This window comes from Saccopteryx bilineata, chromosome 2 (assembly GCF_036850765.1).
Source record: "Saccopteryx bilineata isolate mSacBil1 chromosome 2, mSacBil1_pri_phased_curated, whole genome shotgun sequence".
NCBI lineage: Eukaryota > Metazoa > Chordata > Mammalia > Chiroptera > Emballonuridae > Saccopteryx > Saccopteryx bilineata.
This window is the reverse complement of record NC_089491.1, coordinates 385,965,308-385,980,545: the sequence shown is the minus strand read 5'-3', so window position 1 is coordinate 385,980,545 and position 15,238 is coordinate 385,965,308. Positions and strand designations below refer to the sequence as shown.

The following is a 15,238-nucleotide window of genomic DNA, read 5'->3' as shown; positions in this document are numbered from 1 at the left end:
TACACTGAGAAGGTTTTTTGGTTGTTGTTATCATCATATGAACATTGATTGCTTTCTATGTTGACAGTATTTTACTGAGGTATAACTTACACTCAGTAACACATACAAATTAACTATACAGATCAAAGCATTTCAAGAAATGTACACATCCATGAATGCAGATAAAGACCTAGAACATTTCTACAATCTGGAAAAATTACTTTGTGTCTATTTGTAGTCAATCCCATTTCTCAGAGGCAACTACTATTCTTCTGATTTCTCAAACCCATAGATCACTTTTGCCTGCTCTTGACCTTTTTATCAGTGCAGTTACATGGTGTTTATTATTTGCATTAAGCTTCTTTCACTCAACACATCTTTGAGATTCATCTTGGGTTATACAGTTTCTTGGTAGGAAACACAATGGCTCCATAAGCTTCTTCAAAGAAGAGCATGTAAAACCCGATTTTCCTCTGGATGTCTAGTGTCTTCACAGATCTGGGTGTATTTAGAGGTCCTTTGGGAGTTGAATGAACACACGAGTATAGAGCACATGGGGAGTGTAGAGCATATGAGCAGATGCCTCTAAAAGGTTGGCAGTAGCCAGACTAGGCATCAGTTTATCTTTCCAGCAATTTTTACAGTGCCGGGTTCTGGAGACTCAGGTGAACAGGCAGAGAGAATAACTGTCCTGGTGAGATTCATTTGACAGGGTCTTGCAGAACACTATTAAGAGCCTGGGCCTTGCCCAATGGCTCTGGGAACCACTGAAGGGTTTTAAACAAGGAGACTGAGAAGAGCCTGACCTGTGGTGGCACAGTGGATAAAGCATCAACCTGGAATGCTGAGGTCACCAGTTCAAAACCCCGGGTTTGCCTGGTCAAGGCACACATAGGAGTTGATCCTTCCTGCTTCTTCCTCCCTTCTCTTTATTTCTCTTTCTCTCTCCCCCCTCTTCTCTAAAAATGAATAAAAATTTTAAAAAAAGAGAGAGACTGGGAAAAGGTGAGAGAAAAGCAGGACATTGAGAAATGAGATTCATCATTCTTTTGGGTTTTTTTGAGATGATTATTTTATTATTTTTTATTTTATTTTATTTTGACAGAGACAGAGAGTCAGAGAGAGGGATAGATAAGGACAGACAGACAGACAGGAAAGGAGAGAGATGAGAAGTATCAGTTTTTCATTGTGGCACTTTAGTTGTTCATTGTTTGCTTTCTCATATGTGCCTTGACCGTGAGGCTACAGCAGACCCAGTAACCCCTTGCTCAATCCAGCAGCCTTGGGCTCAAGCTGGTGAGCCTTTCTCAAGCCAGATGAGCCCACGCTCAAGCCGACAACCAAGTCTCAAACCTGGGTCCTCTGCATCCCAGTCCGACACTCTATCCACTGCTCCACCGCCTGGTCAGGGTTACCATTGGTTTAGAAAGGAGAAGTTGGTCCTGCCTAGGCCTTGGCTATGAGATGAAGAGGCTGATGAAGGGGCACTATCAAGTGGACCCCTTGCCTAGGTCCTCCATGTTCTAGCAGAAAGTTAGAGGTAGAGTATTAACCCCAACTTTGTCTATGGCTTAGAAAAAACCCAGGTATTCAGAGGTGTCTTTTTTTTTTTTTTTTTTTTTGTATTTTTCTGAAGCTGGAAACGGGGAGACAGTCAGACAGACTCCCGCATGCGCCCGACCGGGATCCACCCGGCACGCCCACCAGGGGCAATGCTCTGCCCACCAGGGGTGGTGTTCTGCCCCTCCGGGCATCGCCCTGTCGCAACCAGAGCCACTCTAGCGCCTGAGGCAGAGGCCACAGAGCCATCCCCAGCGCCCGGGCCATCTTTTGCTCCAATGGAGCCTCAGCTGCGGGAGGGGAAGAGAGAGATAGAGAGGAAGGAGAGGGGAAGGGGTGGAGAAGCAGATGGGCACCTCTCCTGTGTGCCCTGGCCGGGAATCGAACCCGGGACTTCTGCACGCCAGGCCGATGCTCTACCACTGAGCCAACCGGCCAGGGCCTATTCAGAAGTCTCTTTATTCCTCCCCTACTCCCTATTTATTTCTTACTTTTGGAGTTAATCACCTTTCATTCCCACCTTGCCCATAAAGGTGGTAGGGTGTGGGGAACACAGGCTGACCATCCTCACCACTCGGGGAGCATCTCCTTCAGGCTGAGATGGACACTTAGACCTGGAGGCCCAGGTCAGGCAATGCCCCCTCCATCTGCCTTTCCCCAACCTCATCCCTGCCCTGCCCTGTAGGCCCTACATCCGAGAAGGATGAGCACATTAACACCACTGGGGCCAAGTCTTTCCTCACAGGGCAGAGATCCAGAGCACAAACAGATAGGGTGCTCCGGGGGCCTTCCCTACTCTGTCTTGGGTTTGGCTTGGGGGTGGAACGCATCCTTCGGTAGAAATCTCTCTGCTTCTTTCGGGAAGCGCATTACTGCCCCCTTCGCATTTTTGTGCTCTGATCTCTGAAATCTGGGTTTTCCCCCTTCTACTTTACCCAGGAACCTCTCAACAGGGAAAGTACCGTAGTGTTCTGAATATTTCTCTTTCCTGAGCCTTTGCATGGCTGTTCCCTCTGCTTGGAAGAGCGTTTCTACCTTTACCCCAGTCTGACCTTGCGAAGTGCAGGAACCCTTCCCCTATCTGATCAAGTCCCTTCCCCTGCACCTTAAGATCCTTGTGCTTCCCCGTCATTGCACTCATTGCTCTGGTAGAATTTGCCAGTAGCTTATCTGTTTACCTTTCTAGTCTCCAAGTTCCAGGTAGAAAAGGATTTTGTTTTGCCTGGGTATTGCTGTGCCCCCCATGCCCAATCTAGTGTCTGGCTCAGATGATAAGTACTCAGTAACCTTTGTTGAACAAATAGATGAGATCGTCATTTGGTAGGATGAAGCAAAGATGAAAAAATTTTTCATGAGTTTTCTTTACTTTCTTTTTTTAAGTGAGAGAAGGGGAGATAATGAAACAGACTCCCACGTGTGCCCTAACCAGGCTCTACCTGGCAACCCCATAGGGGGCTGATGCTAGAATCAACCCAGCTATTTTTAGTGCCTGAGGCTGACATGCTCAAACCAACCAAGCTATCCTCAGAGCCCAGGGCCAACTCTTTTTTTTTCTTTTTTTTTTTTTTTTGTATTTTTATGAAGCTAGAAACCGGGAGAGACAGTCAGACAGACTCCCGCATGCGCCCGACCGGGATCCACCCGGCACGCCCACCAGGGGGCAATGCTCTGCCCCTCCGGGGTGTTGCTCTGCCGCAACCAGAGCCACTCTAGCGCCTGGGGCAGAGGCCAAGGAGCCATCCCCAGTGCCCGGGCCATCTTTGCTCCAGTGGAGCCTCGCTGCGGGAGGGGAAGAGAGACACAGAGAGGAAGGAGGGGGGGAGGGGGGGAGAAGCAAATGGGCGCTTCTCCTGTGTGCCCTGGCTGGGAATCGAACCCAGGACTTCTACACACCAAGCCGACGCTCTACCACTGAGCCAACCGGCCAAGGCCCAGGGCCAACTCTTTTTTTTTTTTTTTAATTCATTTTAGAGAGGAGAGAGAGAGGAGAGAGAAACAGGGGGGAGGAGCTGGAAGCATCAACTCCCATATGTGCCTTGACCAGGCAAGCCCAGGGTTTTGAACCGGCGACTTCAGCATTTCCAGGAGGGCCAACTCTTGAACCAATCAAACCACTGGCTGCAGGAGGGGAAGAAGAAGAGAAAGGGGAGAGAAGCAGATGGTCACTTTTCTTCATTCCCTGACTGGGAATGAAACCTGGAACATCCATATGCTGGGCTGATGCTCTATCCACTGAACCAACTATCCAGGGCCTAAAATATTTATTGATTGATTTTAGAGGGAGGTAGGTGAGAGAGAGAGGTTTGTTGCTCAACTCATTTTATGCACTCCTGGGTTGTTTTTTGTATGTGCCCTGACAGGGAACAAACCTGCAACCTTGGTGTATTTGGACGATGTTCTAACCAACTGAGTTGCCTGGCCAGGGCCTGAAGCAAAGATTTTTTTTTAATTTTATTTATTTATTTATTTTTACAGAGACAGAGCGTGAGTCAGAGAGAGGGATAGACAGGGACAGACAGACAGGAACGGAGAGAGATGAGAAGCATCAATCATTAGTTTTTCATTGTGCATTGCAACACCTTAGTTGTTCATTGATTGCTTTCTCATATGTGCCTTGACCGAGGGCCTTCAGCAGACCGAGTAACCCCTTGCTGGAGCCAGCAACCTTGGGTTCAAGCTGGTGGACTTTTGCTCAAACCAGATGAGCCCGCGCTCAAGCTGGCGACCTCGGGGTCTCGAACCTGGGTCCTCTGCATCCCAGTCCAACGCTCTATCCACTGCGCCTGAAGCAAAGATTTTTTCTTCTTCTTTTTTTTTAAAATTTATTCATTTTAGAGAGGAGAGAGAGAGAGAGAAAGGGGGGAGGAGCAGGAAGCATCAACTCCCATATGTGCCTTGACCAGACAAGTGCAGGTTTTAAACCGGCGACCTCAGTATTCCAGGTCGACGCTTTTTTCCACTGCGCCAACACAGGTCAGGCTGAAGCAAAGATTTTTGACATTAAGAGTTCCTTTGCATCTGATTCATGGTGGCGCAGTGGATGGGGCATTGACCTGGAATGCTGAGGTCATTGGTTTGAAACCCTGGTCTTGCCTGATCAAGGCACATACAAGAAGCAACTGCCATGAGTTGGTGCTTTCCGCTCTCCTTTTCTCTACATACCCTCTCTCTAAAATCAACAGATAAAATCTTACGAATAAAAGTGGGTTCCTTTGCTGGGAGTAATAGGGATGAGAGTTTCTAAACCTAAACCATAAGTGTTTTCCTGGTGAAACCATCCTTGCCTCCCTCCCCGTTTGGTACTCCCTGGCCCCACACCAAGATCCTTGGGTAAAACTTCCATGCCATCACCCCGTCTCCATTTTCCAGGACCCTGAGGACCCATCCTTTCCAAATTTGCATCTGCCTCGCTAGTTTTCAGTTACCAGCCCACCCCCTTGTATGTATCTGTTGGTTTGCTTTTCCAAATGGAAGCACTCTTATTTCTACCATATCCTTTCAGGCTTACAATGGAGCTGAGGGCATTTATAGCAGGTAGATTAGGCTTCCTCTCTGCGGCCTGACTACCTGAGTTTGAATCCCAGCTTTACCATTTACCATCCTGTGAATCTGAGCAAATTACTTCATGTTTCTGTGTCTCTGTTCGCTCATCTTCAAGGTAAGCCTATTAGGAGTATCTACCTTCTGGGTTATCGGAGGGTTAACTGTGCCTGCATGTGTGTGGAAGCCAGTCTCCAAAATGGCGGCCAGTGAACCTCCCTTCCTGGTAACACCCAGTTAAATAGTGCTAATTTGTGTAATCAATAGGATATTATGGAAAGGATAGTGTGTGACTTCTGCGCTGGGTCGTAATAGACAGTGTGGCTTTTGCCTCCCTCTCTTGAATCGCTCACTGGGGAAAGCCGGTCACCACACCATAAGAACACTCAAGCACTCTAAGGAAAGGCTCCATATGATGAGGGGCTTCTGTGCCAAGTTCTTGGCTCCTTTTTTTGCCCCACTCTTCCAGCTGAGTAATAATACTTAGCAGCAAAAAAATATCGATTATGCTCCTGGGCTTTGAGACCCGAAATTCCAGCAGGACACTATGGAATGGTTTATCTCTGCGCCACTATATCTGGGGCATTAGTTGGAAAACTGGAAGTTGGGGGTGACTCGACACCTGGGAGCTGTATTACCACTGCTATGTCTGGCAGTTGATGTTAGATTTTGACTGAACTCTTCTGTGTAGATTCTTCATATAGGCTGGGTTCTCATAGCACGGTGACTGAGTTCTAGACTGAGCATGCCAGGAAGCAGAGGGCGGAAGGTAACACTTTCTTAAGGCCCGAGACCAGGACGTGGCACAGTATCACTTTTGCCACATTCAATTGGTCAGTCAGTCAAAAAGCCCAGGTTTAAGAAAAGGATACATAAATCCTACCTCTGGATGCGAGGCATGTCAGAGAATGTGGAGGCTGTTTTTAAAAACTGCTGTCCCTACAGCACCCTCCTCTGTTTGGTGAGGGGCTCAGAAAATCCAGCCCTGCCCTGGCAGGCCACATCTGGTGAGTTGGCCTTATGTGCACAGAAAAGAAACGCAAACTACCAGCCTCCTGTGCTATGTGCTCAGGGAGAGCTCCCATGGGGAGGGCCCATCACTGGTTCAGAGAAGTGGCTGCAGTTGTCAGGATGCTTCCCGACATCCACCATGTGCCAGGAACTGGAGAAACAAACACAAAACATTTTCAAGTCGTGGCTTTATAAGGTGGTTCGTGGTGCAAAAAGCGGGTGTGTAAAGAAACACTACCACTGCTTGGTTGGTTAGAGCTTCGTCTTGAAGCGCAAAGGTTGCAGGTTTGATCCTGGGTCAGGGCACATACAGGAACAGATCTATATTCCTGTCTATCTGTCTGTCTGTCTCTCTCTCTCTCTAAAGTCAATAAGTTAAAACAAAACTACCGGCCCTGGCCGGTTGGCTCAGCGGTAGAGCGTCGGCCTGGCGTGCAGGGGACCCGGGTTCGATTCCCGGCCAGGGCACATAGGAGAAGCGCCCATGTGCTTCTCCATCCCCCCCCCTTCTTCCTCTCTGTCTCTCTCTTCCCCTCCCACAGCAGAGGCTCCATTGGAGCAAGGATGGCCCGGGCGCTGGGGATGGCTCCTTGGCCTCTGCCCCAGGCGCTAGAGTGGCTCTGGTCGCGGCAGAGCGACGCCCCGGAGGGGCAGAGCATCGTCCCCTGGTGGGCAGAGCGTCGCCCCTGGTGGGCGTGCCGGGTGGATCCTGGTCGGGCGCATGCAGGAGTCTGTCTGTCTCTCCCCGTTTCCAGCTTCAGAGGGATACAGAAAAACCCCAAAAAAACACATAACTACCACCTGATGTAACAGGTGCCACATGAGAGATGCCCAGAGAAGGGACCATCTACCCTGCTTCAGGGGCTCAGAGAAGGTTTCCCAGGAGAAGTGATGTCTGAACCAAAGGAGAAGGGCGCGCCAGGTATAGGAACAAGCCTGGGCGAAGACAAAGAGACATGAGAAAACAGTGTTTGGCCAACTATGAGTGATTCTGAGTGGCTATGGGGTGGGCAGAGCTGAGAGATAAGGCTCCTGGGGCACATGGGGTCAGGTTCCAAGAAGCATTACAAAAGCAGATTCCTTACTGGTAAGAAGTAGGCAAGTGGTGTGATAGGATGTCCATGACATGTTGGCACTGCCATTAAGCCTGGGAGAGATCACAAGAGTGGGGTGGGGTCGGGAAAGAACGTGGGTTTGGACATGTGGAGTCTGAGATGCCTATGAGGCAATCCAGTGGAGATTCCAGTTTGATCTGTTTGGACAGGTCTGCCTCGATGACCAAATAAGACAGCAGAACTGCCTGCTGATGGAGAGCCTTGAATGTCAGGGTCAAGGGCCAAGTCTGCATTCTGTATCAAGGAAAAGCTATGGAAGGTCTTTATTTCTTTATTGATTGATTGATTGATTTTACAGAGAGAGAGAACAAGAAGTATCGACTCAGTTGCTTCACTTTCACTTGTTCATTTATTGCTTGGCATATGTGCCTTGACCAAGCAAGCCCAGGGTTTTGAACCAGCAACTTCAGCATTCCAGGTCAATGATCTATCCACTACACCACCACAGGTCAGGTGCTAGGGAAGATTTTAAGTTAAGAGATTATAATGAGGCCCTGGCCGGTTGGCTCAGCGGTAGAGCGTCGGCCTGGCGTGCGGGGGGACCCGGGTTCGATTCCCCGCCAGAAAACATAGGAGAAGCGCCCATTTGCTTCTCCACCCCCTCCCTCCTTCCTCTCTGTCTCTCTCTTCCCCTCCCGCAGCCAAGGCTCCACTGGAGCAAAGATGGTCCGGGCACTGGGGATGGCTCCTTGGCCTCTGCCCCAGGCGCTAGAGTGGCTCTGGTCGCGACAGAGCGACGCCCCGGAGGGGCAGAGCATCGCCCCCTGGTGGGCAGAGCGTCGCCCCCTGGTGGGTGTGCCGGGTGGATCCCGGTCAGGCACATGCGGGAGTCTGTCTGACTATCTCTCCCCGTTTCCAGCTTTGGAAAAATACAAAAAAAAAAAATTATATATTGATTTTAGAGAAAGAAAAAGAGAGCAAGAGAGAGAGAACTATTGATTTGTTGTTCCACTTATTCACGCATTCATTGCTTCTTGCATGTGCCTTTACTGGCAATTAAACCTACAACCTTGGCATATAGGGACAGTGCTCTCTCTAACCAACTGAGTGACCTAGCCAGGGCTAAGATGGATTCTTCAGAGATGTTAAAATGTAAACAGAAAAAATAAGGCCATAGAACCAATGAAATATATGATCTGTATTTAAAGTATGAAGAAACGGGGACTGAGAAGTTAAATAACTTGCCCAAAGGCCACTAAGAGCCAGAGCCAGGACTTAAAGCTCAGCCCCAAAGCCCAAGTTCTTTTTTTTTTTTTTTTTTAATGTTTATTTTATTGACTTTTAGAGGGAGGGAGGGAGAGAGGGAGAGATAGGAACGTCAAGCTGTTCCTATGTGTGCCCTGACCAAGGGATCAAACCGGCAACCTCAGTGCTTTAGGTCCTGCTTTAACCAACCAGCTACCCAACTCGGCCAGGGCCCAAAGCCCAAGTTCTTAACCATCACTGATGCTGGACAGGAGGTTTTGAGCATGTGGAGTTTTAAGACCAGTGTGGTCACTGAGGGTACAATAAATTTGAGGGGAGTCGGCAAAGCCAGATGGGGTATCTGGGAGACAAGTCCACAGTAAGAGGGTTCTAGAGTGGGCTGGGTATCATGGGGCCGGAGGTGGGGACAAATCGAGAAGGTCCTTCATAAATGAGCAGAAGTGGTTGACTCACTACATGATGGGTGTGAAAACAAGGACAATTCCAAAATGTTGAGCCTGGTACCTGATCAGGTGGTGGCACAGTGGATAGAGCATTGGCCTGGGATGCTGAGGACCCAGGTTTGAAACCCCGGTAATGCCAGCTTGAGTGTGGGCTCACCAGCTTGACTGTGGGGTTGCCAGCTTGAACATGGGATCATAGATTTGACCCCATGGTCGCTGGCTTGAGGCCCAAAGGTTCACTGGCTTGAAGCTCAACATCACTGGCTTGAGCCCAAAGTCACTGGCTTGAACAAGGGGTCACTCTACTGGAGTCCCCCAGTCAAAACACATGAGAAAGCAATCAATGAACAACTAAGGTGCCACAAGGAAGAATTGATGCTTCTCATCTCTCTCTCTTCCCGTCTGTTTGTCCTGTTTGTCTCTCTCTCTCACTAAAAAAAAAAAAAAAAAGAAAAGAAAAAAGAAATGTTGTGCCTGGGTAAAAGGTACAGCATAGGAGGGTATGAGGCAGCTACTGCAGACAAAAGAGCTGTGGTATCTGGACGGTCAGGACGTGTGGCCTCTCATCCCAGCTTGGGCAGTGACAGTGCCTGGTGCCTGAGGCCTGGTGGGCACTCACTATGTATTTGTCAAATGAATGGATGAATGAGTTGTATGATCTTGGGCAAGTAGTATAATCTTCCTGTATGATCTGTGGGTCTCATTTTGTGTGTGTGTAAAATGATGGGATTGAACGAGAACATGTAAAACTACATGGAATGTACTCTCCTGAAAGGGGTAGGCATTCTTCTCCCCATGCCAGGACCTTTAAAAGTGGTTCCAACTCTGGCTGTAAGTTAGATTAACCATATCAGACCACTAAATTCAAAATCTGTGAAGATGTGGTCCAGGTATGGGAAATTTTTTTTTACTCTCCCCCAAATTTTTCCATTAATTTGGAAGGGGGGAAGGGGAAGAGAGGGGGCCAATGAAGGGGGAAGGAGAGAGAGAGAGAGAGAGAGAGAGAGAGAGAGAGAGAGAGAGAGAGAGAAAGAAAGGGTAGGAGAAGGGGGCCAGGGAAGGAAGAGAGAGAAGCATCAACTATTCATTCCACTTAGTTGTTTCACTTATTTATACACTCATTTATGATTGCTTCTCCTTTGTGCTCTGGCCAAGGATTGAACCTGCAACCTCAGTGCACCAGGAGGACTATCTACTCACTGAGCAACTCGGCCAAGGCCCAGGTATGGTTAATTTTTTTTTATTTTTATTTTTGGTATGGTTAATTTTTAAAGCTTCCCAGGTGATTCTGATGTGCAGCTGGTTGAGAACCTTGACCCTGGAGCCTCAAAGTACCCAGTTTGAAAAGCACTGAGCTACGTGCGGGCTAGGGTCCCTTCCAGGCCTAGGCCCTGTGGTTGATAACAGGTCTGTCTCTTCATGTCCCATCTCCCACTTCCCAAACCAAACCCTCTGATAGCTGGGGGGTACCAAACACCAGGGTTTCTCAACCACGTACTACTGACAGTTTGAAATGGATAGTCTCTTGTTGTGGACTCTCCTGTGCTTTTTAGGATGTTAAACAGCACCCCTGGTCTCTACCCACTAGATGCCAGTAACATATCCCCCCAGTCAAAGCAATAAAAAAAAATGTCTCCAGACATTGCCAACTGTTTCGTGGGGAACAAACTCCCCCGTGCTGAGAAGCAGGGTGGTTCACAGAGTCTGTCACCCCACCCCCACACACAACTGCAAAGAGGCAGGCAGGGCTGGAGGTAGTTGCAGCAAGTTTAGTTGGGCCTGGTGGGTGGGAAGCCTCTGCGGGGGGCCGAGGCTGCACAATGTTAAATGGAGGGAGAGAATGCCAGTAGACTGACTGATGTGATCCCACTCCCTCTCTGGGAGGGAGTTTTCCAGAACACTCACTCATTCCCGGATTCCCAATCAGCCATGGGAGGGCCAAGAGTAGCTTCTGGGGCGCTTTCCGGGAACAGGAAGAAAGGAGTGTGGGCGTGGGGGGTGCAAGTAGAGGGGATTCTTTCCTTCTGTAGATATTTTCCTGGCATTGGTGACTGCCCGATCTGATTGGTTGAGGGATGACAGGGAGGAACTTTCCAGCTTGGGGTGCCTGGATCTCCGGAGGCCCGTTGACAGTGGGATTAAGGGGACATCTGGGTTTTAGAATCTGGAAGACTAAACCTTTGGGGCTGGAACTAAGGGGCTAGCTGCCCCCCTCCCAAGTGAAGTAGAAGTTGTGGGTATGCTCTCCTTACAGCAGAAGGCTGGGATTTGTCAGAATCTTCTTAAGCCACTTTGTGCTTCAAGGAGGTGAGACCTGGGGGAAGATAGAGGTGGGCGGTCTGGGAAGGGAAGGGAAGGGAAGAAAGGGAGGACAGAGCGGCTGGGCGGGAAGGAGGAAGGATGGGTGGTGGAAAGTCCTGGGTGGGTTGGAGGCGGTGAGGCTGTTTACTGCCCTTATCCCTCAACTCACTCCACCACAAGGCTCAGGACACCCAGTAACAAGGCAGCTCCAAAGACAGAGAGGAGCAGAATCCTGGCTTCCCAAAGATCGTGTCTTCCTGCAGGGAACCCAGGAAACAGTGAAAGAGCTTGGGGACCACGCCTTCTGAGACTGGGGTAGCTTCCAAGCTCAGAGATAGGAGTGAGGAGAGGCAGGGGTGGGAGTGAGGACCTGGGAAGCAGCGCTTCAGGGGCCAGCAGCGCACCTCGAAGCTCTCACAGGTGGAACAGTTGTACAGGACAGTGCTGCCCCCTGCAGGAGACAGCCGGACCAGAGCTGGGGAGGGAAGCCCCACTCCAGCCTCCCCGTGTACCCCACTTCCTCCACTAACTGCCAGGCACTCCTCAAGTGCCCCGAAGCCCCTCGTCTTGTCCTCGTTACCCCTTTATTCTCTACTCACAACAGGTGGGAGTGCAGAGAGCTGAAAAGAAAGACAAGGAGGGGTGGGCATAGAATGAGTAATTCCACTACACACCCCCGTACCTCAGATGCAACCCCTCCCCACACCAGTACCTTCCTTGTTGTACTCAGGGAGCCTGGTCTTTTGAAGCCATCGCCAGTATAAAGGGAGTGAGGAGAAAGACTTTTTGATCTCTGGGGAAGTAGAGAGCAGCCATTTTGCCCAGGACTCCACAGTGCTGGTCAACCTGCGCCCCCTCACCCAGCACCTCCCCAATCACGCCCTCCTGTCTATACCTGCCCTCCATCCTTCCCTGCCTCCCCAGCCCCTGCCTCGGTGCCCATCCAAGCCCGAGTTATGCCTTCCCCAGTCACCTCACCCATGACCCTCAGGACTCTATGGGTCTTCTCTGTGACTCTGTTCATGGACACCTCATCTGTGAAGATGGGAAAGGACCAGGAATTTCCTCATCAGTGAAGATTCTGAGGTCTTTCCTGACTTTACCAAGGTCCGAAGAAGCTCTCCCAGAGGGAGAGCCCAGTGAGGCCAGGAAGGATCATGGACTGAAGTGACAGCTGAGGGGCACAGCTGGGGAGCCGCATGTGGCCCTGCTTGTGGTATGGCGGTGGCTATTGCTGGGCCCGTGCCCGGATGTCGAGACCTACCTAAGGCAAAGGCCGAGAAGTGCCAGGAGGCCTCACAGTTCTTCCACTGGACCTCCATCTGGCTGCAGAGCCGAGCCAGGCGGCCCGATAAGTCGTGGGCTGGGAGGCGGCAGAAGACACAGGCCTGGGCAGCTGCCAGGAAAGCCCCACCTAGTGCCAGCATCCACATGAGGCACAATGGTAGGTTCTGGGGGCAGCTGGCCCCACCTGGGCTAGGAAGGTCCTGTGATCCTGGTTCCAGCCCTTTGCCTGGAAGTTGTAGTGTTCCACAACAGTTGGAGGTTCTAGAACATTCCAGAATGGTGCCACTGCTCCATTCCTGACTGGGGTAAACCTGGGGCTCCAGGAACTGGGGATTACAAGACATGTCTACTAGGAAATGGGCAGAGAAAGCAAGACTCCTGCTGCAAGGCGGACAGCACCCCCTACCTGGCCCTCAGCAGCCTTTACAAGTTTGTGGTTCCAAAAGCAGCTTTATTTTTTTTTCTTGTAAGTGATAAATAATGTGACTCCCCAGAAAAGTTGTTTGTGAGTATCCCTTCCCCTCAGGGATGCAGAAATCCCATTCCTTCCCATATCCTCCCGGACGCTCCCAAACTCTTCTGTTCAGCTCCTTTCTGCCTTGGGCAGCCTTGGGTCTGCCCTAGCTATCTCCTAGCAACAGGCCCATAGTTGCCTTAGCAACCAAGAATTCTATAAAGGCCTCCAAGTCCCAGCTAAGCCCAGTGACTTCTCTTACTTCTCTCACCTAGTAAGATCTTAGTGACTCAAACCTCAACAGGCCTCTCCTGCATACGTGGTGATATGAATACACATGTGTGCATACACACACACACACACCTTGTGGTTAAACTATTAATAGTCTACTCACACCCACAGACACACCTGGTGCCCAGTTTCTGGGCAACCCAAACAGGCCTAGACATGAGGAGACTACAGAAAGGCCAGCACACAGACATCATCACCAGCAACAGATAGGAGCCTGGATGTCAGGGACCCATACATCAGTCAGACACACACTGACGTGGGCACACACCTGAAGGAAGTAAGGTCAAGGCCCAAGAAGATGCCACCTTTCTCCCCATGGCCAGCACCACCATCAATATCAGATGCTTTAAAACACTTGGATCTCAGAGGGATGCTCCACCCCATAGTTAATGGGGATTCTCCTAGCTCCCTTATGCCAGCCTAGGGTGGGATATAGCTTTTCTTTCTCTCAGTAGGTGGGTTGGGACACAGCAAAGAATCTCCCTTCCTATGTTCCAGAGTGTTCTGGCCTGTCATTAGGCAACTCAGCTCCAGGAGGAGAAGCCAGTGTTCAGGAGACCACATTAAAGCAATCCAAAGTCCCTCTTCCTTCCAGACCTCAGTGTCCCTTGAGGTTTCTCGTAGGCCTAGTCTGGGCAGAGAAGTGTCCCCACTTTTCTAGACCCCTGAATGCTGAGCTCCAACCAAGAAAACTGAAGGTCCCAGCCTCAGGTGAAAACAAGCCAGGGGAACCTTCCCCACGCCTCCCGGGATTTGCACCAGTCCAGATCCTCCATTCCACTTATGAGCCCTCTGTGGACTTAGGTTTGGGGAGTCCTGCCCACATCTCGGCTCCAGTTAGGTGCAGTGGGACCTCTGATTCTCATAGGTCAAAGCAGAGATAGGAAAAAGTTTCAGGGGAGCCTTCATCCCTTCTGCCGCCCCCCTTTTTCCTCCCCCCACCCCCCTACAGTCAAACTGAGGGCAGTATTCCCAGTTCTCAGTTCTCAGTGCCGGACAAAGCGCAGAGATCTGGAGTTGAGCAGGTCTTCAGGGTCAGGGAAAACGGAGTCCAGACGGAACCCGTGCTCCAGAGCCACCCGCAGCACCTCCTCCAGGAAGCCTGGTGTGCCCACCACTTCCCGTCGCCCTCCTGGCCCCCCAGTCCACAACGGCTGCAGCCCCAGTCTTCTGTACTCCACTTCCGGAAGTTCCATGGGGCAGGGGGCCCACTCCAGATGAAAGTGTGGTCCTCCCTCTGCTCTCTCCTCATTGGCAACACCAAATCGGGCCCTCATGGCGCCCAGACACTCTGGGTCGGTGCAGAAGATGTTGGCTCGGAAGGTGTCCACCTGGGCAGAGCTCAGTTCATAGTGGTGTGGGCCCTGGCGAGCAGAGAAGTGCACTAGGCGGGGGCTGGCATCTACGTCTGCATGGAGCAGGGCAGCTGTGGGCGCAGGAGTCCCCTGAGAGGCCTCTAGTTCCCGCAGGGCATCGAGGAGGGGCCGGATCTGGTAGAAGTCAGCCTCTGCCCTGAGAAGGGCTGTCTCCCCATATCCAAGGGGCAGGTCCAGGCGGCCCAGCCGAAGAAAATTGAGAATGTGCCGGAAGGCCTTGCCATCTCTGTCGATGAAATAGTGGCTGCTTCCCTGGGAGTTGAGGCTGGGGGGGATGGGGGTGCCAGCCCTAAACATGGCCCCCAGCATGGAGTCTGGGAAGCGAGTCAGGGTCTCCAGAGTAGTAGAATATAACGTCCCCCCCACATTCAGGGTCACGGGGCCCCCAAAGGAGGGGGGTGAAGAGGGCACAGGAGGAGGGGAAATTTTGGGGAGTACTAGAGACACTGAAAGAGAAGAAAAGGCAGAACTTTCTGGAGGTGTGTAGAATTGGGTGGCAGGGTTCAGACTCTAAATTGGAGGCACCGGTTGGAGTAAAAGGCAGACCTTGGTGGTGGGGGATGGCTTCAGGGCACAGAAAAGCCCGAAAGGTTTACAGAACAGTTGAAAAGAGCACAGGGTAGCCCAAGAGGAAAAGTTTAGGTCCAGACCTATCCAATTCTGATGGTCAGCATT

At 50.8% G+C, this 15,238-nt stretch overlaps 2 protein-coding genes across 2 annotated transcripts; both read right to left on the bottom strand.

The window, feature by feature from the left end:
* Nucleotides 1-11,153: 11,153 nt before the first annotated feature.
* On the bottom strand, nucleotides 11,154-12,873 carry TMEM95 (transmembrane protein 95). Its single transcript, XM_066264116.1, has 7 exons — nucleotides 12,420-12,873; nucleotides 12,134-12,190; nucleotides 11,868-11,948; nucleotides 11,755-11,775; nucleotides 11,526-11,606; nucleotides 11,325-11,404; nucleotides 11,154-11,168 (listed from the first exon to the last, which is right to left on the bottom strand). Exons 1-7 carry the CDS (start codon nucleotides 12,784-12,786, stop codon nucleotides 11,154-11,156), a joined length of 702 nt encoding a protein of 233 aa, XP_066120213.1. The 5' UTR covers nucleotides 12,787-12,873.
* Nucleotides 12,874-13,088: 215 nt separating this feature from the next.
* KCTD11 (potassium channel tetramerization domain containing 11) lies at nucleotides 13,089-15,190 on the bottom strand. Its single transcript, XM_066264114.1, has one exon. It carries the CDS (start codon nucleotides 14,870-14,872, stop codon nucleotides 14,174-14,176), a length of 699 nt encoding a protein of 232 aa, XP_066120211.1. The 5' UTR covers nucleotides 14,873-15,190; the 3' UTR covers nucleotides 13,089-14,173.
* Nucleotides 15,191-15,238: the final 48 nt, after the last annotated feature.

Bases quoted from the DNA above. Each gene is read 5' to 3' on its own strand.
- KCTD11 (XM_066264114.1), bottom strand. From the start codon at position 14,872: ATGCTGGGGGCCATGTTTAGGGCTGGCACCCCCATCCCCCCCAGCCTC.
- TMEM95 (XM_066264116.1), bottom strand. From the start codon at position 12,786: ATGTCTTGTAATCCCCAGTTCCTGGAGCCCCAGGTTTACCCCAGTCAG. The intron at 11,776-11,867 runs GTACTGGTGTGG...CTTTCTTTTCAG, and splicing joins CCCTGAGTACAACAAGGAAG to CTCTCTGCACTCCCACCTGT. The intron at 11,405-11,525 runs GTCCTCACTCCC...GCAGGAAGACAC, and splicing joins CCTGAAGCGCTGCTTCCCAG to GATCTTTGGGAAGCCAGGAT.